Source organism: Heteronotia binoei, chromosome 9, assembly GCF_032191835.1.
Source record: "Heteronotia binoei isolate CCM8104 ecotype False Entrance Well chromosome 9, APGP_CSIRO_Hbin_v1, whole genome shotgun sequence".
NCBI lineage: Eukaryota > Metazoa > Chordata > Lepidosauria > Squamata > Gekkonidae > Heteronotia > Heteronotia binoei.
The window spans coordinates 110,719,832-110,741,987 of NC_083231.1; the positions used below are offsets into that span (position 1 = coordinate 110,719,832).

Here is a 22,156-nt window from a genome sequence, read left to right on the forward strand (position 1 = left end):
CTACCTTTACTTTTTAAAGCTTTCATATGCATGCATACTTCTTCAGACGAGGGGATGGGCTGAAATACATGTAGTTGGTAGGTTAAGAGCGTAAGCTGATACAAAGTGAGGATCAAATGGCGAAATAGTGTAATAAATTGGAAGACCATTTGGAGTGGATAGCAATAAAAAGTAATAAAAGTTGTCTGTTAATTGCTGTTGCTGCAAGTCTAGGTAAAACAAAAGGACATGTATTTCCTAGTGATGTCCACCAAATTTACTTAAGACTTGCAACAACAACAACTAAAGAGGCAACTTTTATTAGCTTTTATTGGTATCCAGACCAAATGGTCTTCCAATTTATTACACTATTTTGCCATTTGATCCTAACTTTGTATTAAGCAGGAGTTAAGTGGCACCTTTAAGACCAACCAAGTTTTATTCAGAACGTAAGCTTTCGTGTGCTCTCTAAGCACACTTCATCAGACGAGGTGATCAGATATTGTGGGCTGAAAAACACGCAGTTTGTTGTTTAAGAGTGCAAACTGGCTGTGGTCACATGTATGTCCTGTGATTTGCAAAAACACCAATTAGCAGGGAACTTTATGGCTATTCAGACCAAATGGCCAAGCCACAGTGTTTCACCATGTGCCCACAGCCAGTTTGCACTCTCAAACAACAAACTGCATGTATTTCAGCCCACAATTCCTGATCCCCTCGTCTGATGAAGTGCGCTTAGAGAGCACACGGAAGCTTACATTCGGAATAAAACTGGGTTGGTCTTAAAAGTACCACTTGGCTCCTGCTTTGTTCAGCTGCTTCAGACCAACACGGCTGCTCTCTTGGATCTTACTTTGTATCAGTTCACACTCTTAACCCACCAGCTATATGTATTTCAGCTCATGTGCATGCATATGAAAGCTTGCATTCTGAATAAAACTTTGTTGGTCTTCAAGGCGCAATTGGACTCCTACTTTGTTTTACTGCTTCAGACCAACCCGGCTGCCCACTTGGATCGAAGCCCAAACTTGCGGCCTTGGAAGCGTGGGGTTGCTATGCCAACCATGCCCTCAGCCATCGGCGGCACCCACGCCGATCGATGTTTCCGCAGCTCGACGAGCGCGTCCTTGCCACTCCATCCATAGCTCGGCACTCGATTAAGGCTCTTTTAAGCCGGCGTCTCTTTCTCGGACCGGAACGCGGTTGCCTGTACAGCTCAAGAAAAGCAGATTTGGGGGTGTCGTTCGCGCTCTCTAGAGGCTGCTCTGACCCTCTCAGGCACCCTTAGCAAGAAGAAGACAGGAGGGGCGACGCGACAGAATATGCAAATGAAGCACTGAAGACCAAGAGAAAGAGAAGGAGCCGGCGGGGGGGGGGGGAGGAGGAAGCGGGGACAGGAAAGAACCCTCGGTGTCGCGTCACGCCGCGCCGCAGCCAATCCGGTGCGACCGCGCGCCCGATTCGAAGGCGGCCGGCGAAAGCGAGATTTGGCGCGCGAGGGAGAAACGAAAGCTGAGGGGAGGAGCCCGCGCGAGGGCAGCAGGAGAGCGCGCCCGTTTTGTCCGCCCGCCCGCCTTTCCCGTCTCTGTCTCGCTTCGGGTACCAGCAGCCGTGGTCTCCATGGCGACCCCACCCAAACGCAGCCGGGCCGAGAGCATCAAGAAGGTCGCCATCGAGGGCAATATAGGTAAGAGGGGAAAGAGCCGCTGGGGCCGGGCGGGCGGGCCTCTCTCGCTCATGAGCCTTGGCGGGGAGGAAAGGAGAGCTGCGGGAGGACGGAGGAGCCTTAATAGGGTCGCCAAATCCAATTCAAGAACTATCTGGGGGCTTCGGGGGTGGAGCCAGGAGACTTTGGGGGTGGAGCCAGGAGACTTTGGGGGTGGAGCCAGGAGACTTCGGGGGTGGAGCCAGGAGCAAGGTTGTGACAAGCATAATTGAACTCCAAAGGGAGTTCTGGCCATCACATTTGACGAGACCACACACCTTTTAAATGCCTTCCCTCCGCTGGCAATAATGAAGGATAGGGGGACCTCCTTTGGGGGCTTATAAAATAGGACCCCCCCGGTCCAATCTTTTTGAAACTTGTGAGGTATTTTGGGGAGAGGCACCGGATGCTATACTGAAAATTTGATGAAAACAGCCCCCCCCCCACAGCCCCAGATACCTGCGAATCGATTCTCCATTATTTCCTGTGGGAATAAGTCTTCATAGGGAATAATGGAGTGCTTGGCAGACATTTCCCTCCCCTCCCCCAGCTTTCTGATAACACTGAAGCAGGGGGAGGGCCTCCAAACCAGGGACCTCCTGCCCCCACCTGGAGATTGGCAACCCTACTAGCTTACCTTGCAGGGTTGTTGTTGCTAGGGTAGCATGAGGAGCAGGGAAGCATGCAGGCTATACTGAAAATTTGGTGCCTCTACCTCAGAAAACGGCCCCCCATAGCCCCAGATACCTGTGAATCGATTCTCCATTATTTCCTGTGGGAATAAGTCTCCACAGGGAATAATGGAGTGCTTGGCAGACATTTCCCTCCCCTCCCCCAGCTTTCTGATAACACTGAAGCAGGGGGAGGGCCTCCAAACCAGGGATCCCCTGCCCCCACCTGGGGATTGGCAACCCTACTAGCTTACCACGCAGGGTTGTTGTTGCTAGGGTAGCATGAGGAGCAGGGAAGCATGCAGGCCGCCCCGAGCTCCTCGCAGGAAAGGGGATAAAAGTGTGGCAGAGAGAGGAACAAAGACTTTCAGGACAGGGACAGGCGTGGAGGCACTCTAGCCTCCTTTTTACTGTGTTGGGTCCTAATCCTGTTCTTCCTTTAAGGCACACAGGCGGTGGGGTACAGTGTTAGCCTCCTTTCTTCCTGCTGCTCCAGCCATTGAGATGAATGGGGATTTGAATGAAATCTTATCCCTCCATCACTGTTGAGGCTCTTTTGGTTAACGTGGGCAGATGCACAGTTTCTGAGATGGCTGAATATTTATTTGGAAAACATTTATTTGCAAAACACATGAAAGTTTATACCCAGAATTTATTGGTCTTAAAGGTGCTCAAGCTTTGCTCTGTTGCTTCAGACCAACATGGCAACACACCTGAATAAAACTAGAAAACTAGAAACTGTTTGTGCTGAGGAGTGTCTTCTCACTCTTTCCTATGGATGCCGGCCTTAATGTGGTATCTGGGAACCCCCAGAATTACAGATTATCTCCAGACTGCAAAGAGGAAAGGGATGCTTAAGAGGGGAGAGACTATGGCATTGCAGCACACTGAAAGTCCCTGTCCTCTCGGTGTTCCATCCCTAAATCTCTAGTTTCCCAACCTGCACCTGTCAACCCCATCCTTCACGGGTGGACCTAGGGACCCTGTCCTTCTCCCTACCATGTCTTTCTTTTTAAGAGGCCATGCATCATTCTATAGAACAGGGGTGGCCAACGGTAGCTCTCCAGATGTTTTTTGCCTACAACTCCCATCAGCCCCAGCCAGCATGGCTGGGGCTGATGGGAGTTGTTGGCAAAAAACATCTGGAGAGCTACTGTTGGCCACCCCTGTTCTATAGATTCAAAGAGGCTTGCCGTAAACAAGAAATAAGGAATTGCTGGTGTAAATTCTTTGATGTGATTACTTAAAGATGCTTCATACCTTTCACATAATGCTCTGCCTCTCTAGCCTCTGCTGACAGCATACCGGTAATTTGCTTTTGGTTTGAGTACCTCCGCAGATGGGTATTCCAGTTTTTCCAGTTTCCTCTAAATGCTACCCAGAATGAATATTAAGAGAAAGCTTATTACAAGCTGCCAGCGTTTCTGATGGCTCCAGAACAATTACAGCAGACGAATGAAATCCATCTTGCCTCATACGTTCCCCAGTTGCTTGGGACAGCAGCTTTGTAGCAAGCAGAAATGCGACAGGTGAAGCTTTCCCCATGTTTGTTATTGGTACCGAAAGAAACAGCACCTGTCAAATTTCTGCCTGACAATCAGGAGTCCTAGTAACAAAAAAGGATGCACACCCACCCCTGAGCTTTCCTAGAGTGTAAAAAAAAGGTTGCTGTTTTAAAGAAATAAGTGTTGTTATGCCTCACAGGTGATGTCTTCACAGGCTTCTGATGCCCCATCACCTGAACGAAGATGAGTGGCAACCTGAGAAAGAGATTTTTTTGTTCCTGGTGCCAAAACTTTGGAACTCCCTCCCCTGGGAGATTTTTCTGTCTTCCTGTATCAGATGTTTTTTCTTTCATTTGGCATACCCCCAGTGACTATTATTGACCCTTATCCCTGGTTTCGATATTGCTGTGAGAACCCTAATCAGGTGGAAATGTAGCATCAAAATGTTTTAAATAACACTAAGGGATGCAAGAGAACAATACTCCCCCTCTTCAGAATATTATAAACTACTTAAACCAGTGAAATATAGTAGGGTGTGCCTTCTGAACAGATGCGTAAGTACGTATTTGAAATACCTGAAACCTTTTGAAAGGAAAATAGTTCTAATTAACAGTCTTCATTTTCTAGCATATATCCCTGCTAGATAAGCTAGAATCCTATAGATTCCTATAGATCCCTGCTAGATAAACTAGGACAAACTAGAATCCTATTTTCTTATAAGCATAGTCTTTTCCTCCACAGCTGCAGGGAAGTCTACCTTTGTAAATATTCTCAAACAAGCCAGAGAAGAGTGGGAAGTTGTTCCTGAGCCTGTAGCAAGATGGTGCAACGTTCAGACTTGCCAAAATGATTGTGAGGTATGAGTTTGACGTGATCATATCGTCAGGGGGGATGAAAAACATGCTCTTTGTGATGCAGGGGGCCGTAAATTGTGGGGTGGAGCGTTGAGGAGAAAACTAACACATTTCAGCCTCTGTTGGTTCCAGTTTCAACTTGCAGCCCGCACAGTTCTGTGGGGTTTGATTACTTTTAAGTTGTATCTGAAGTGTTGTGTGCACACAAAAGCTGATACCCAGAGTTAAACTTAAAGGTGCCACTGGACTCAAACTTGGTTCTCTTGCTCCAGACCAACGTGGCTGCCCACCTGAATCTGTCTTACAGATTGTTGTACAATTTTTAGATTAAAAACAAAATCTGACTTCTTGATTACTTCCATTCCAGGTTGTTCCCTCCTGAGTTTAAGTGAAGCATTCCCTTGGCTAAAGTGTTGGCCACCCAAATCCCTTTCCGGGTATCTGCCCTAAAACCCAATTAGTGAATAACCATTTGCCCATGATAAGATGACAATTAGGAAACCCTTTAAAAAGTTATGAGTGACCAAGCAAATGAGTGTAAATTTCTCCTACTTGGTAGTAGTTTACTTGTGCTCCATTTTGTATAAGTTCACAATCCTTGGGCCTTGCTGTTGTATACCTATTGCCATTCAAGCTAAAGATTGGCATGAACTGGCTTTTGCATAACCTGTTGCCACTCACAGTAATAATACTCAAGAGCAACCACTCCTTCCCTTTTGGTGACTGACCCTGGAAGAAGAAGACTGTAGATTTATACCCTGCTCTTCTCTCTGAATCAGAGTCTCAGAGTGGCCTACAATCTCCTTTACTTTCCTCTCCCACAACAGATACCCTGTGAGGTGGGTGGGGCTGGAGAGGGCTCTCACAGCTGCTGCCCTTTCAAGGACAGCTCTGGGAGAGCTATGGCTGACTCAAGGCCATTCCAGCAGCTGCAAGTGGAGGAGTGGGGAATCAAACCCGGTTCTCTCACATAAGAGTCTGCTCACGTCACCACTACACCAAACCGGAATAAGAGTAGCTTTTTATACCCCGCTGTTCTCTACCTTAAGAAATCTCAAAGCCATTTACAATCTCCTTCCCTTCCTCTCCCCACAACAAGAAACCTTGTGAGGAAGGTAGAGTTGAAAGAGTTCTGAGAACTACCATTAGCCTGTGACTGGCCCATCAGTGCCTCCTAGCTCTGCTGAACAGCACAAAGATCTTCTTCCCCTTCTCCAAGGTCTCCATGAGTTATGGGAAGCTCAGTAGGAAAAACTGGCAGTTTCCTGAGGGAGAGGGAGTACTAGTTTTTGAGACTAACTCACTTAGCCCTGTCTGTAGTGGGCTTGTGGCGGGGGGGGGGGAGGAAGTACTTCTCTTTCCACATCAAGTGCTGGGGAAAGGGGAAGTCGTGAGAAGATCTGCTTCTTCTGCTTTTTTTCCTCCAGTGCCTGGCTTTATTCGCAGCTTCCCTCGAACCCTCTCCTGCTTTTTATACCCTGCTTTGATTTGGAGGAGTGCAGGAGCGGGTGTCAACGGCAAATAATGTTCTAGCCAAAATAGGTGCGGTTCCCGGGACTCTGCCTTTTCAAACTTGTGACCGACCACAACGCAATACAGAAGTAAAAGCACAAAAATAAAATTAAAAAAAAAATGCAAATGGGGTTAGTTTCTGCACGACAGCTTTATTTGCATAACCGCTCCGGACAGAATGTTTGCTTCCTGGTTGTTGACTGTGTTTCTTCATTCAAAATTTTGCATCGTCCCTGCTAGAGTTAACTTGCCGGTAACGACAGCTAGATTCGAGTCCAGTAGCTCCTTAGAGACCAACTAGGTTTTTGGAGTACAGGTTTTCAAGAGTCAAAGCTCCCTTCACCAGATAGAAGTAGGAACGGAGATCCCCGAGCCTTTATATCTCCACCAGGAGACAGGAAAGGCTCGAAATGCAGAATGCATTGTACCTCTGCCCTGGCTCGCTTCTTTGCAAAACCCACCTTCTGACTGGGATATGAAACCTAAGGGGACTCTTCTCCTATTTGTCTCTGACAAAGGGAGCTTTGACTCTTGACAGCTCATACCCCTAAAATGTTGATGGTCTCTAAAGTGCCAATGCGCTCGAATGTAGCTATTTTACTGCAGCTACCCTCTGAAATGAGAAAAGGCAAATACAGCAAATAACCAGTGCTATTTGCTGTACTTGCCTTTTCTTAAAATTCTTATTGCCTTTCCCTCTGCATCAAATTCTAAAAGTATACTGTTCCAAGAGGAACAGAAATTCCATTTTAATCAAACTTTCCCACAAAAGCCTCTCTTAATGACATCACTCTTTTAACTGGCACCCAGTCCGCCCTCTAGTGGTTGAATGAATGAATGAATGCAGCTGAGCGTTATAAATGAATGGTTACAAGTGCCAAAGTTGTGGATACGCTGTCTTAAAGCGTTGAGGATTGCAGCAAGCAGCACGGTTCATATTCTGATTTGAAACAAACGAAGGCTGAGTTCTGGCTGATTGTGCTTACATGTGCCTACTAAAGATTCAGGATCTATTGATCCTGCTATGGAACGCGTGCTATTAGTTCTCTGTCGTCAGAAAGCATCTGCCTTATAATATTGAGGTTAAAGATGTTCTGCCTTGCATATGGTTCTATGTATCTGCTGCTCTAATTGTTATGGTGCCCATATGTTCAAGGCAGCCAAGTTTTTTGTTGCTAGCAGAAATTTCAAGACATAAGCAACTGAAACCTAATCTCTTCAGATGAAAAGGCTGGAAAAGGCCTTTTCTTAAGTAGCAGGACCGGAGTTTTATTCTTTGCATACGCTTAGAAGACTTGTCACCAGCTGCTTCTAGACACCAGGCCGACAGCTGTTGCTGAGTCGCCACTGACTTGGCAGATGGCATCAGCCAGGCTAGCTGTGCTCTAGTCGATACTCTTTCAGTGTGTCATGAGCCCTGACGAGGAGGAGCTGGAAGGGTTAACAGAGCTGGAAGAGTTGCCAGCCAGTTCCTCAGCTGAACTAACAGCAGCTGACCCATCAATCACTCTCCAGGCACCATTGTCAGCCTTTGATGACCAATCTTCTCCAAACTCTCCTCCTTCCATCTCAAAAGTTCGAAGCAGGCTCTGGAAAGAACTTTCAGAGTGAAGACATGAGGCACGCCGATGCTTCAGATCTCTCAGCCCTGAGTTCTAGCAGAGTCACTGCCACCCAGGGGGCAGGCTGATTGAGACTCCCACATAGCTCCCACCCAGGACCTGGTAACCTTGTGGAAGCAACAAGTCTGTTCTCTGGTTTGCATCCACGCTCCTTCCTGATCCTGACCTGCTTGATTTCCTTGACACCCTGACCTTTTGGCTTTTGAACACTGACTTCTGATTCCGGTTTGTGATTCTGCATTGGTGACTTGGCTCCTGCTTGACTTCCTGGACTTTGACCTTGGACTGGCTTTGGACTCCTGCCTGCCTGTGCCCTGAGAACGTGACAGAGTGCAGGAGTAAAAGAACTTAAGAGTTGAACTTTCCCTCTTTTTTTTTCACCTGTACCGCAGTCCTTTGGAGTAAAACAAGGCCAGTGAACATTAACACCAGCTGAGCAAATCCTTAGGCTTTCTTAAAATACTGTTATTAACATTCAAACCTTTTCTTGCTTGTTAAGATGTACTTGTAGAAGACCTGACATTTCCTTGCCAGCAGGGGGCACCAGTGTACCCTTCCCACAGACCTCAGACTAAGACATAAGGAGGTTTCCCTCGCCCTGTTTCTTTGCCTCTCCTGACCCTGCGCCTTTCATACTCAGGAGCAAGAGCCAGCATGACCTTTTTGACCTATTTGGCTTTTTGTGGGGTCAGCCCCATGGGAGGCTGTAACTCTCTGGAACTCACATGGGCTGATTTCTGCAGGTACCTGTTACCAGCCACCTCGCAGCCCAGCTGCCATTCATCTCCTTGTTTCCCCACCCCTGGCTCAAAGCTGCCTCCCAGCAGCTCAGAGAACCAGTTTGGTGTAGTGGTTAAGTATGCTGACTCTTATCTGGGAGAACCGGGTTTGATTCTCCACTCCTTCACTTGCAGCTGCTGGAATGGCCTTGGGTCAGCCACAGCTCTCTTATCTGGGAGAACCGGGTTTGATTCCCCACTCCTTCACTTGCACCTGCTGGAATGGCCTCGGGTCAGCCATAGCTCTCTTATCTGGGAGAACCGGGTTTGATTCCCCACTCCTCCACTTGCACCTGCTGGAATGGCCTTGGGTCAGCCATAGCTCTCTTATCTGGGAGAACCGGGTTTGATTCCCCACTCCTCCACTTGCACCTGCTGGAATGGCCTTGGGTCAGTCAGAGCTCTCTTATCTGGGAGAACCGGGTTTGATTCCCCACTCCTCCACTTGCACCTGCTGGAATGGCCTTGGGTCAGCCAGAGCTCTCTTATCTGGGAGAACCCGGTTGGATTCCCCACTCCTCCACTTGCAGCTGCTGGAATGGCCTTGGGTCAGCCAGAGCTCTCTTATCTGGGAGAACCGGGTTTGATTCCCCACTCCTCCACTTGCACCTGCTGGAATGGCCTTGGGTCAGCCAGAGCTCTCTTATCTGGGAGAACCGGGTTGGATTCCCCACTCCTCCACTTGCAGCTGCTGGAATGGCCTTGGGTCAGCCAGAGCTCTCTTATCTGGGAGAACCGGGTTTGATTCTCCACTCCTTCACTTGCAGCTGCTGGAATGGCCTTGGGTCATCCACAGCTCTCGTAGGAGTTCTTGAAAGAAAGGGCAGCTTCTGGGAGAGCTCTCTCAGCCCCACCCACCTCACAGGGTGTCTGTTGTGGGGGAAGAAGATAAAGGAGATTGTAAGCCGCTCTGAGTCTCTGATTCAGAGAGAAGGGCGGGGTATAAATCTGTGGTCTTCTCATCAGGCAGTTGGCTTTTAAAGGGCCAGTCCCTGCCAAGCAGTGGAGCAGCAGGCTTTGCCTTAAAGGTGCTACGTGCATTGATGCTTAGCACATGGATGCTGAGGGTGGGTCCCTGGATATCCTCACGGTCGGCGCGTGTGTGTAGGGGAGTTGTTCAGGTTCCCAACAACACTGTTAAGGAGTTCTCTCCAATGTATTTGATTTTTATCAAATGTATATGTCAGCAGCTCTTTTCACCTTTGGGGCAACAGAGTTCAAAGTGAGAGGAAGGCATGTACTCCATAAGCACACTCATCACTGAATTCTTCTTGAATGACTAGCTTTGAGTCCATCATAAAGACCAAAAAGGTTTTCAGGTAGTTTCAGAGGGCAGCTGTGTTGGTCTACACCAGAAGAGCTGGATTCGAGTCTAGTAGGGCCTTAGATACCAAAAAGAGTTTCAGGGTATAAGCCAGGGGTGTCCAAACTTGCTTAATGTGAGAGCCAGAAGAAAGGCAAATAGATGGGGGGAGGGGGAGGTGAAAAGGAAGCAACTGTTAATTTCAAATGCATTCTCCAGGCCAGCTGATGGGGCGGTGGGGGCTTCAAGAGCCACTCAATATGTGATGCTTTTGAGAGGAACAGCTCTGTGAGAACTTGGGATTGCCCCAAGGTCACCCAGCTGTCTGCATGGGGAGGAAGAGTGGGGAAACAAACCCGGTTCTCTCACACTCCTAACCACTACACCAAACTGGCTCTCAGTGGGAATATTGCTCAGAAGTGACTCCGTTTTGTTAGAGCAGCCTCGAGAATGGTCAAAGTCGCCACTCAAACATGCCTTTTGCTCGTTTTGCGTTTTAAGGAGGAGCTGACTGCCTCGCAAAAGAGCGGTGGCAACTTACTCCAGATGATGTACGAGAAGCCGGAGAGATGGGCCTTCACTTTCCAGACCTATGCCTGTCTGAGCAGAATCCGGGCGCAACTGAAATCTCTTGATGGGAAGCTCAAAGAGGCAGAGAACCCTGTCGTTTTCTTCGAGAGATCGGTTTATAGCGACCGGTATGGATTTCATCTTGTGCAGATGCTTTTCATAGTTTTAAGATGCTTCTAGGAGAGACTCGGGCTGCGGCCCGCTGCCCAGAGGGAAGTTATTTCATAACTGTAGGTGAGCTGTTAAGCTTCTTTTCCACTCATCCACCCATGGCTGATGATGCTGTTATCATTTATTTCGGTTTGGACTAAAACAAGTTAGTGGACTCTTATCGGAGTAGCCTTGTGTCATCTATTCAGCTTTCTCTTTTCTGTGATTTCTCACCTCCTCCCCATTTTACTGTACACAGTTTCTGGAAGAATACAGGATTATGTTAAGCTCAATGTACTTTCGTTGTTTTAATGCATTTTATTAAGTTTTCTAAAGGGATCAGGAAGGTTGGGGAGGGGGAAAAAAACAATTATCTCAAATTACATAGCTTGCTTGGATTCCCAGCATCTGGTTCTACAGATATATAGCAATGCAAGATAAATGCAATAAAAAAGTACAGCAAGATGTTCGTGACTAATACTCATTCTTTGCGTCTATTCATTTATAGTGCGAGATTAGCCTGTCGTTCATAGAAGAGATACCCATATTTATTTGAAACCAACTATAAAACGGTGACCGAATGTCTTTATTTCTTTGGGGGTCACCTCCACTCAATGTTGAAAGAGAGTCCATTTCTGCCACTTCAAAGCTTTCCTCAAATAGTTCTTTGGAGGGAATTTCAGCATTTTCCCCATAATTTTGCCATGGCAATTCTCGCTGCTGTTACCACAAGTATTGTGATAACGGCAGCGAGAATTGCCATGGCGAAATTATGGGAAAGTGCTGAAATTCCCTCCAAAGAACTATTTGAGGAAAGCTTTGAAGTGGCAGAAATGGGCGCTCTTTTGCATTGAGTGGAGGTGACCCCCAAAGAAATAAGGACATTCGGTCACCATTTTATAGTTGGTTTCAAATAAATATGGCTCTCTCTTCCATGAACGACAGGCTAATCTCGCACTGTAAATGAATAGATACGCAGAATGAGTATAGTGATATGTGTATTACTCACAAACATCTTATTGTACTTTTTTATTGCATATGTATAATTAGATACTTAGCATTTTCATCCATATCCTTTGGTATTATATTTAACAAAAACAGTTCGGGATTAAATGGTATTGTTCTAGATAACATTTTTTGTAGGCATTCGTGTATCATCTGCCAGTTTTTACCAAATTGCACATCCAGCTTGGTTTTTTTACATTTCCAGCATTTGGGTACATTTTAGCAAGTTTTTCAGGGCTCAAATGCCATCTATAAAACATATATATTTTCAGTTGTTGCTGTTTTTAAGGTACATCTTTGCATCGAATCTTTATGAGTCTGACTGTATGAATGAGACAGAATGGACTATATACCAAGACTGGCATAACTGGATGAATGAGCAGTTTGGATCGAGTCTTCATCTGGATGGTATTATTTATCTCCGAGCTACCCCCGAGGTAAGAAATCAGACTTGAGCTGTAACAGAAATGAGAACAGATTAGAGATTGTTATCCTCTCTCCCTCCATTAGATTGTTGGATGCGGGCTCGTGTACCTGAAATAGATTTTATAGGTGGTATATTAACCCTTGTAAGTGGTTTTAGAAAAATGTACAGGTTGTCTCCTAGAGACCCCGGGGAGGCAGCTAAAAAGATACTCAGTAATAAAGCCATTAAATAAATCAATAAAAACATCCATGGAACAAGCCACAGAACACCCTGAAGGTGCATAAAAACAGCAACAAAGTAATCTGAGCAGAAGTCATAAAACTGTAATAGTAAAACAGCTGTAAAGCAGCACTGAGAAGGCATGCTGGCTATGAGGCAGCCGGAAAGGGTGGGATAAAACTTGTTTAAAATGGGGTTTAAAAAAATGTTTTGACACGGGGCCCAGATGATAGCAGGGTAGGCGCCAAGTGAGTGGGGGAGGGGGGCATTTGAATGGCGAGGTTGGCTAGATAACACAGGAGGGAAGTTTTCCATCACGAGCTGTTCGGAAAAGCCGAAGCAAGGACCAGCATTTCTGAATTGGGCCTGGAAATAAACTGGCCATTGTTGCAGAATCTTCCAGTGCTGGTATTATATACAGTCCCTGAGAGCAAGCTGGCAGGCATGTTCTGGACAAGCTGACCTCAGAAGCCAAGGAGGGTCAGCCCTGGAGAGTACATGGATGGGAGACCACCAGGGAAGTCCAGAGCTGCTCTCACAGGCAATTGCAAACCGCCTCGGTTCGTCTCTTGTCTTGAAAACCCTGCAGTGTCACCTTGAGTCGTCTGTGACTTGATGGCATTTTCCGCCACCCTGCCAAGTCCATGTATCTATGAGTGCTCTTTTGCCAGGTGTGGTAGTTGATGTGAACAATTTATCTCTCTTTCATGGAATCCCAGAGTTGGAAGGGACCATACAGGCCATCTAGTCTAATCCCCTGCTCAGTGCAGGATTAGCCTAGAGCATCCCCAATAAGTGATGAGCTTTCCAACAAGACTGACAAATTTTCTTATAATGAGTCGTACCGTTGCCCACCTGTCTCAGTAACAGCAGCTCTCCGGAGCCTCAGGCCATGGTCTGTCCCACACTGGCTGCCACTTAACCAGAGATGCCAGAATTTGATCCTGGGACCTTCTGCGAGGGCCCTGTCACTGAGCTACAGCCCTTCCTCTGGTCCTTGCTCCCCTCGGGGAAGAAGCTAGCCGATGGTTCCATTAGCCTTTCACCTTTATGCCCAGGTCAGGCGATAGGATTGCCTGTCAGGATGGCTGCGTATCTTCACCAGGGTTTTCTTGGTTTTGTCCTGCTCAGCCATACTATACTGTGTTTGAGTCCTAGCAATGTGTACTTTTGCTCCCTCCCCCTCTGCTCTTAGGCCCTTAATCTCAAGATGTCCCGGGCTGGCCACCGGCAGGGGGCTGCTGTGTTATCTCCAGCGATGGAAAAATCCCACAAGCTTTACTGCTTTTGCGTTGGAGCCTTCTGGTGTGGCTGCTGTTGACCCATTAGAGCAGGGAGCCACGTGTGGCTCTTTCATACATATTGTGTGGCTCTTGAAGCCCCCACTGCCCTGTCATACCGGCTTCGGAAAGGGATTTTTCTTTTTAAATCACTTCTCCAAACCAAGCAAGCCAGCGGCTTGGAGAGCGCGTTTAAAATTAAAGTTGGTTTCTTTCCCCCTCCCCTCCCTCCTTCCTCCCCCTCATCTGTTTGGCTTCCTTCCTTCCTACCTGCCTTGCGGCTCTCAAGCATCCGATGTTCGTGTCTCGTGGCTCTCAAACACACCTGACCCTTTATTCCTTGTGGCTCTTACATTAAGCAAGTTTGCCACCCCTGCTGCAGAGACAATGTTAGCTTTCAGTTGTCCCTAGCGAGGCCTGGAAAAGCAAGCAGCTTAGGGGCTGCAGTTGAGCTGCTGATCTTGTGGTTGGTATCTTTTTGTATATAGAACATGCAAAAAAAAAAAAAAGATTGGGCCATGCAGCCTTAGTTTAGTAATACTGTCCAACTGGCACTTGGAGAGTTTGAAATATTGTCCAGGCTAAAATTATCATGTTTGAGAACATCCACTAAATCTGTTGGTGCTTTCTCTGGGTCTGGGACTTTGTCTTTCTTCAGAGATCTTTAATGTATTTTATACCCAGCTTTACTCTGCGCATCCGTGATTAGCAGGTTTTGCAGTTCTGTTTGGGAAGGGTGGGAAAGAAATGTGAATAAACGTGTGTGCGTGTATATATTTATATATATCTATATCTATAGATATATATATAATGTGAGTATATATAATGTGAGCAGAAATACACAGAGATGTGTTTCGTTAACTCCATCCTCCAGTGCATCCATTTTCTCCAAGGAAACTGATCTCTGTAGTCTGGAGATGAGCTGTAATTCCGAGGGATCCCCAGGTCCCACCTAGAGGTTGGCATCCCTACTTTAAAGTGTCATGTGATTCCTTGGAAACTTGTTTTCCTGGAAGGAGACTAACATGTTTTTCCCCCCTTCTAGAGATAATGGAATTCCATTTCACTTTGGACATTCTTCAATCTTGTCTCCTATTTTTAGAAATGCTTGAACAGGATTTATGTGCGTGGAAGAGATGAAGAACAAGGCATTCCGATAGAGTATCTGGAAAAGCTTCACTACAAACACGAAAGCTGGCTTCAGCACAGGACGTTGCGGTAATTTTACTCTTTTGCTCATCTGTTTCTAGTACCTGCCAGTAATGTTCCCTCTAAGCTGCACAGTCTTGTGAGCAAAAATCCTACTTCGTGAGCTCCTGGCACTAAAGTTGTGAGCTACTGCATAAATTAGTGTTGTCTGGGGTCAGCCTTCCTGAGCTAAAACAAAAATGTGTGAGCTGGAGGCTAAAACTCTGAGCTAGCTCACGCTAACTCAGCTTAGAGGAAACACTGCCTGCCTGTGTCATCTCATGAGTTTTCTGATTGGACAGAAACGTGCTGGAGACTCAAGATCCAGTGTGGAAAGTAACGAGCGTCTCTCTGTGTCCCAGGAAAAGTCACTGGGCTCTGTCCTTTTTTATTTTGAATGCTGGGCTCTGTCCTTTTTTATTTTGAATGCTGGGAGACAGACCTTTTAGTGCCGAGGCCTCTTTTCTAAAGCGCACAGTTACTAGTTACTAGATAGGTAGATATCTACCCATCTTAAATCTGGACTGAGAATCTAATTTTAGGATTCTTTTCCATGAATATTTAAGACTGTATATAGCTGTGAAGGATTCTTAGCTGTGGCATCTCTTTGTTTAGAATTCGTCTGCCGAGTCTCTGTCCTAGCTGCTCTTTTGCTTACATATGCATTTCTCTGCTGTATCTTTTCCCAGCTACTCACTTTTTATAATGTTTTCGTTACCAAGACTGCCGTATCTGCTGGTGAAGAACTTTCAAAAACATTCCGACTATAATTTGCGCTGGCATTTTTATTGGTTTGTTTTGCAGGCCTTTTGTGTTTTTGCGGTTTTTATCGTTTCCTGATTTACCTAAAATGTTTTGTGAACCCATTTTGATTAAGAATTGTAAATGAAAATAAAGGGGGGGGGGAATGTTTGGGTGGGTGGGTTGCCGTCAAGTAACAGCTGATTTCTTTCAACTCCTGTAGGGTTTTCAAGGCACAAGCCATTCAGAAGTCATTGCCTGACTCTGTGTGGTGACCTTATAGAATCATAGAGTTGGAAGGAGCGCCCAGGGTCGTCGAGTTCAACCCCCTGCACATTGCAGGAAGCTCACAAGCACCTCCCCCTAAATACACAGGATCCTCCTTGCAGTCAGATGGCCTCTGTTTAAAAACCTCCAAGGAAGGAGGCCCACCACCTCCCGAGGAAGCCTGTCCCACTGAGGAACTGCTCTAACTAAACCTTGTTTTCCTTGATGGTCTCCCATCCAAATATCGTCCAGGGGCTGACCCTGCTTAGCTTTCGGGATCTTCTGAGATTGGGCTATCCGGGTCAGGGCAATAGATTATGTCCCCCAATAAATTACAAAATAAATAATCCCCTAGCGATACAGTCTGTATCCTCTCTACCCCTGTTTGCATGTTACAATGAACACATGTACGATCTGTGAACTCCTGATTTTTCCTTATGTATATGTTGAATAATTCTCATGTTAAGCCCTACATTTATCTAGGTGCCGGTCCCCAGTTTCATTTGTCAGGTGAATGTGGGTTGGCTTGTTTTTATAAACAGGCATATGCACGTCTGTGGAGGTTGTCCGTGCATTCTCTGTAACGTGGCAGCAGGCCTCTGTCTCCCGTTTCCCAGTATTATCACTGAATCTCTTTGCAGAACGGACTTTGACTACCTGCAAGAGGTGCCGGTCCTATCGTTGGACGTAAATGAAGACTTCAAAGGCAACAAAGACAAGCATGAAGATATGATTGAAAAGGTAAACAACAGCAAAAAATCTGGCTGAGAAACTTTGCTTTTCAGCTTTCTGTCCAGCGCTGTCACCCTGATTGAGAAGGCCATGTGTTTTTGATTGGGGATTGTGCCACAGAGGCATATGCTGGCCTGCTTCTCAGTTCTCTTCAGGGGACAGTGGGGGTGGAATTCTAGCAGGAGCTCCTTTGCTTATTAGACTACACACCCCTGATGTGGCCAATCATCCAAGAGCTTACAAAAAAGAGCCTTGTAAACTCTTGAAAGATTGGCTACATCAGGGGGGTGTGGCCTAAAATGCAAAGGAGCTTCTGCTAGAATTCCACCCCTGGTGGATGGTTCTATATATGCCAGGGGTGGCCAAAATTGCTTAACATAAGAGCCACATAGAATAAATGTCTGATGCTACAAGACGTGAATGTTAAGATGTTTGAGAACTGCATGATAGGAAGGAAGGAAAAAATAGGAGAGGTGGAAAGAAAGCAACTTCAAATGCATTTCCCAAGAGCCACACAGTATATGTGAAAGAGCTTTCACTTTTGGCCATCCAGTTGCTTACGGCGACCCCGTAGGGTTTTCAAGACAAGAGGAACAGAAATGATTGGCCGGCCGGCCTCTGCTTAGCAACTGGACTTCCTTGTTGACCGCCCATCCAGGACCAACGCTGCTTAGCTTCTGAAACCTCAAGAAATCGGTCTAGCCTGGGCCACTGTAATCAGGGCCATCAAGGTTAACTGGATCTTGAGAGTGTGACCTAATATGCTAATATTAGGGATTGTGGTCTAATATGCCTGGACCTAGGCATTTGCCTAGGGCGGCAGGCCGGCGTGTGTGTGTACTGAATTAGGCTCTCCCCACATGACTTCAAATAGAAAAACAATTATTTGCATTAATTTTGCCGACCTGAATCGTTCTCCCTCGGCGGAGCACTAAGTCGATAATTTTGCATGGCCCGCAAACGATGTTATAAATATCCAAATGGCAGAGAAAAGGTTCCCCACCCCTGCTGTAGGCCCAGTGATGTTTAATGGAATGCAAAGTCCCGTCAGGTAGCAGCCGAGTGATGGCCTCCCTGTAGGGTCTTCAAGGCAAGAGGTGAACAGAAGTGGTTTGCCATTGCCTGCTTCTGTGCAGCAACTAAACAATATTTCCTTGGTGGCCTCCCATCCATGTGCTGACGGGGCCAACTCGGAAATCTCACAAGAGCAGGCCAGCTTGCTCCGTTGAGGTTAGCTAGGCTTTTAAGTATTCCCCATAAAAGCTCATTCAGATAAGGACACGCAAGGCACAAGCATCGCTTTGGGCCCGCCCAGTGATGTGTCACAGGATGTAAAGTTTTGTTGAGTAGCAGCTGAGTTGCGGTAACCCCGCAGGGTTTTCAAGGCAAGAGACGAACAGAAGTGGTCCGCCATTGCCTGCCTCTGCACAGCAACCCTGGACTTCCTGGTGGTGTCCCCTCCAAATGCTAACAAGGGCCAACCCTGCTTTGCTCCAGAGGTCGGATGAAATCTGGTTAGCCTGACCCGTCCGGGTTAGGGTTTCTCCCTACATAAGGGACATGAATTCGACTTCCAGGTTTTTGTGGGGCGGTGGCAGTTTAATAAAACTTGAGATCTAGCAACCAGTTGCTGTCTTGTCCCAACATGTTAATAGCCGGCCCTTTGGTTTTTTTTCCAGGTCAAAGAATTTTTGAGCACTTTGTAGCCCTTCCAGAAACGGAGCTGAAGCCAAGCCTTCCCGTCCTCCACGACGCTTCGTTTTGTGTTGTCGAGCTCCCCTTCTGCTTCCGGTGTCCGAAGGGCAAGGTTCAGCTTCATTGTGGCTATCGAAATATGACAGTGAACTGGTGTTGTTTTTTTAAAATAATATTTATCTTGCATTGTGGTTTCTTAAGGTGTAATGTTTGCGGAGTACAGTGAGGGCTCTATGGCACGACAAAGCAGGGTTTGTGGATTCCCGCGTTGCAATTCTGAAGTAATTCAGCAAAACCTGGTGGTTTTCCCAGAACGGGTCTTGCGGGACTTGAGGCGGAAGCTGGGGCCCCTTCCTCACATCCGGATGAGGGAACTGCCATTTGCCCCACCCACGTGGTGGAACATGTGCATGTGCCCAGTAATGCTGTGGGAGGCACTTCGCACACCACCGTGTGTCTGTGCGTTTCTTCTCCCACACATGCATGCAAAATGAGCTATAAATTCTGTACTACTGTATTTATGCAAGGGTGATGAATTCATGAAATACTGTAAACAAGTTAGCAAAAGCCAACAAACCCAAACACTCCTTTTGTGGCTGGATGGGTCTTTAACCAGAAATTAGAAGCATTTTTTAAAAAATAAATTATTTTAAAGGCCAGGACTTTCCCCCTCCCCCAGTCAGATTTTATATCCTTTTGCTTTCTCTTGCTTCTATAAAGAGGAGCATGTACAAGCTCATCAGCATTCACCTTATTTGCATTCTCTGCAGTAGGGAGGAGAACAGTATTAAGTTAGCTATATTCAATTTCTCACTGAGCGTGGTTGAATTCTGCATCCCGCTTTCTCTTTTTGCTGAAGCTAGGGCTCTGGGTGGAAAACTGCAGAGGCAAGGAGGTTAGAAAGGATTCTTCCTCCTCTCTAACCCTTCCCTGATTAAAATATTTTTATGTGCACATCGAACAACTCGTTTTCCTAAGAATGACTTGCTGAATCGTCCCTAAGAATGACTTGCTTGTGCTTTTATTTGCCCAGAAATCTGAGATCGGCCCAAAGGGGAATGTGCTGCAGCTGAAGTTATGTTGTGCAAGATCAGCTATCAAGAGACTAAACAGCCCTTGTGTGTGGTGATCAGGGGCAGAAGTGGCCGAGGGGCAGGAGGGACAATTGTGTAGGCAACATACCTGCTTTTCTGCCACCTGATAGCTGTCTTGCTTCTCCTGTGTGACAAAGTTAAGAGTCCAGTAGCGCCTTTAAGACCAACAAAGTTTTATTCAGGATGTGAGCTTTTTGTGTGCATGCACAATTTGTCAAGTGTACGTGCACACTGAATAAAACTTCGTTGAACAGCAACAACTTTGTTGAATAAAACTTTGCTGGTCTTAAAGGATTGGACTCTTAACTTTGTCACATTGCTACCCTCCCGGATCTTGTTTCACCTATGCATATTTTCACGTCACCCAATAATCCTCATAAATCTATAGTGGATTAGAAGCTTTTAAATAGATATATACTCACATTGTCTCCTTTTGGTGTGGTTTGGGTGGAAGGGAAAATAGCTGCCATGTTTGTATACAAATTCTTCACCTACTGCTTGTTAGAGTGTCATTTTTTGGGTAAACGAATTCTGCAGCTTGTTTGGCTTAGTAGAAAGGGACTCTCCGAAATAACTATGGTCTTCATGTACCCTTTTCCTTTCCTTTTTTTGCAACTGAAATATTTTAAGTCACAAAGCAGAGTAATTTTATATGACTCTTTAAAATGAGTTTATAATGCGACGTCTTTTGCCTAGCTGTACTTGGCCCCTTCGAGTCGTTTTTAAGCATCCAAAGATTCTACAGTGTGAGCACTGACTTGTTAAAAGCTCGCGGTGATCATGTTCAAAACTGTGGTTGGCTGAAATAAACATAGGAGTAGGTTATCCCTTTTGTCGTGTTCTGCTCTGCCCGCATGTCACAGTCCTTCACAGACATCCAGTCCGGATGTTGGGTCAGGCGAAGTCTCAAGGGCTGCACTCAAACATTTCTCTTTCAAATAAAGTTGGTGGGAAGTAGGATCACTCCAGGCTCGTTCCGTGTTTAGAATTTCGACAGGCTCCAGCATGAAGCAAAAGGGGCTTGGGAGAACCTGAGCCATTTCAGCTGCCGTCCGGCTCGCCGCTTCTGCAAACTCTGCAGCTGTTTTTGTGCGTAAATAGTCCCGCGACTGCCATCTATCCAGCTGCTCCCCAGCCCCATAAACATTCTCGGGATTCTCTGTTGCAGCTTGAAGCTGACTTTTTGAGCTGCAAACGTCTCAAAAGCATAAGATGGTGCAGTAGAGTGGCTAGAATCAGTGTCAGGCTAGAACAGAAACATAAGAACATAAGAGAAGCCATGTTGGATCAGGCCAGTGGCACATCCAGTCTAACACTCTCTTACAGAGTGGCCAAGAAAACCAGGTGCCATCAGGACATCCACTAGTGGACCAGGACACTAGAGGCCCTCCCACTGTTGCCCTCTAAGCATCAATAAAGCATTATAAAGGAGAGCCAGTTTGGTGTAGTGGTTAAGTGCGTGGACTCTTATCTGGGAGAACCAGGTTTGATTCCCCACTCCTCCACTTTATTTATTTATTTATATTTACATTTATATCCCGCCCTGCCCGCCTAGGCGGCTCAGGGCGGCTAACAACATTTCACATATTTAACAAAAGATAAAACTTTAAAATTTAACAATTAAAGAAATTAAACATAAAAACCAGTTAATTAAGTTAAAATAATTAAAATACATGATTCATTACATAGAATAAATCTGGCAGCAATAAACTTGTTTGGCGCTGGTTCTGCCAGTTTAGATGGTTCCATAGTCGTATAGTAGGTGGCGGCTCCTTATTCTTGGCAACTCAGCAGATATCAGCATAGGCTTGTCTGCCTGCTGGAATGGCCTTGGGTCAGCCATAGCTCTGGCAGAGGTTGTCCTTGAAAGGGCAGCTGCTGTGAGAGCCCTCTCCAGCCCCACCCACCTCACAGGGTGTCTGTTGTGGGGGAGGAAGGGAAAGGAGATGTGAGCGGCTCTGAGACTCTTCGGAGTGGAGGGCGGGATATAAATCCAATATCTTCATCTACCTCACAGGGTGTCTGTTGTGGGGGGGAAGGTAAAGGAGATTGTGAGCCGCTCTGAGACTCTTCGGAGTGGAGGGCGGGATATAAATCCAATATCTTCATCTACCTCACAGGGTGTCTGTTGTGGGGGGGGGGGGAAGGTAAAGCAGATTGAGAGCCGCTCTGAGACTTCGGAGTGGAGGGCGGGATATAAATCCAATATCTTCATCTACCTCACAGGGTGTCTGTTGTGGGGGAGGAAGGTAAAGGAGACTGTGAGCCGCTCTGAGACTCTTCGGAGTGGAGGGCGGGATATAAATCCAATATCTTCATCTACCTCACAGGGTGTCTGTTGTGGGGGAGGAAGGGAAAGGAGATTGTGAGCCGCTCTGAGACTCTTCGGAGTGGAGGGCGGGATATAAATCCAATATCTTCATCTACCTCACAGGGTGTCTGTTGTGGGGGAGGAAGGTAAAGCAGATTGAGAGCCGCTCTGAGACTCTTCGGAGTGGAGGAAGGGATATAAATCCCATATCATCATCATCAAGAATACAGAGCATCACTTCCTCAGACAGAGTTCCATCTATACCCTGTAGCTAATAGCCACTGATGGACCTCTGCTCCATATGTTTATCCAGTCTCCTCTTGAAGCCATCTATGCATGTAGCTGCCGCCACCTCCTGTGGCAGTGAATTCCATGTGTTACTCTCCCTTTGGGTGAAGAAGGACTTTTATCCATTCTATCCGGACTGCTCAGCAATTTCATTGAGTGCCCACGAGTTCTTGTATTGCGAGAAAGGGAGAAAAGTATTTCTTTCTCTGCCTTCTCTATTCCATGCATAATCTTGTAAACCTCTTATCAGGTCACCCGC

General features: G+C 46.5%; 1 protein-coding gene across 2 annotated transcripts; it reads left to right on the forward strand.

Moving 5' to 3' along the window:
• Positions 1-1,173: 1,173 nt before the first annotated feature.
• On the forward strand, positions 1,174-20,123 carry DCK (deoxycytidine kinase). Of its 2 annotated transcripts, none has more exons than XM_060247469.1 (7): positions 1,174-1,666; positions 4,602-4,717; positions 10,432-10,628; positions 11,945-12,092; positions 14,684-14,799; positions 16,419-16,518; positions 18,189-20,123. In XM_060247469.1, the coding sequence occupies exons 1-7, from the start codon at positions 1,600-1,602 to the stop codon at positions 18,213-18,215; spliced, it is 771 nt and encodes a 256-aa protein (XP_060103452.1). In that variant the 5' UTR covers positions 1,174-1,599; the 3' UTR covers positions 18,216-20,123. The 2 variants fall into 2 exon arrangements, with proteins under 2 accessions (XP_060103452.1, XP_060103453.1); XM_060247470.1 differs by having other exon boundaries at positions 1,362-1,666; positions 10,435-10,628.
• The last annotated feature ends 2,033 nt before the right edge of the window (positions 20,124-22,156 follow it).

Coding starts and splice junctions, on each gene's coding strand:
- DCK (XM_060247469.1), top strand. CDS start 1,600: ATGGCGACCCCACCCAAACGCAGCCGGGCCGAGAGCATCAAGAAGGTC. Junction 12,093..14,683: donor ATCTCCGAGCTACCCCCGAG/GTAAGAAATCAG, acceptor TCCTATTTTTAG/AAATGCTTGAACAGGATTTA. Junction 14,800..16,418: donor CTTCAGCACAGGACGTTGCG/GTAATTTTACTC, acceptor ATCTCTTTGCAG/AACGGACTTTGACTACCTGC.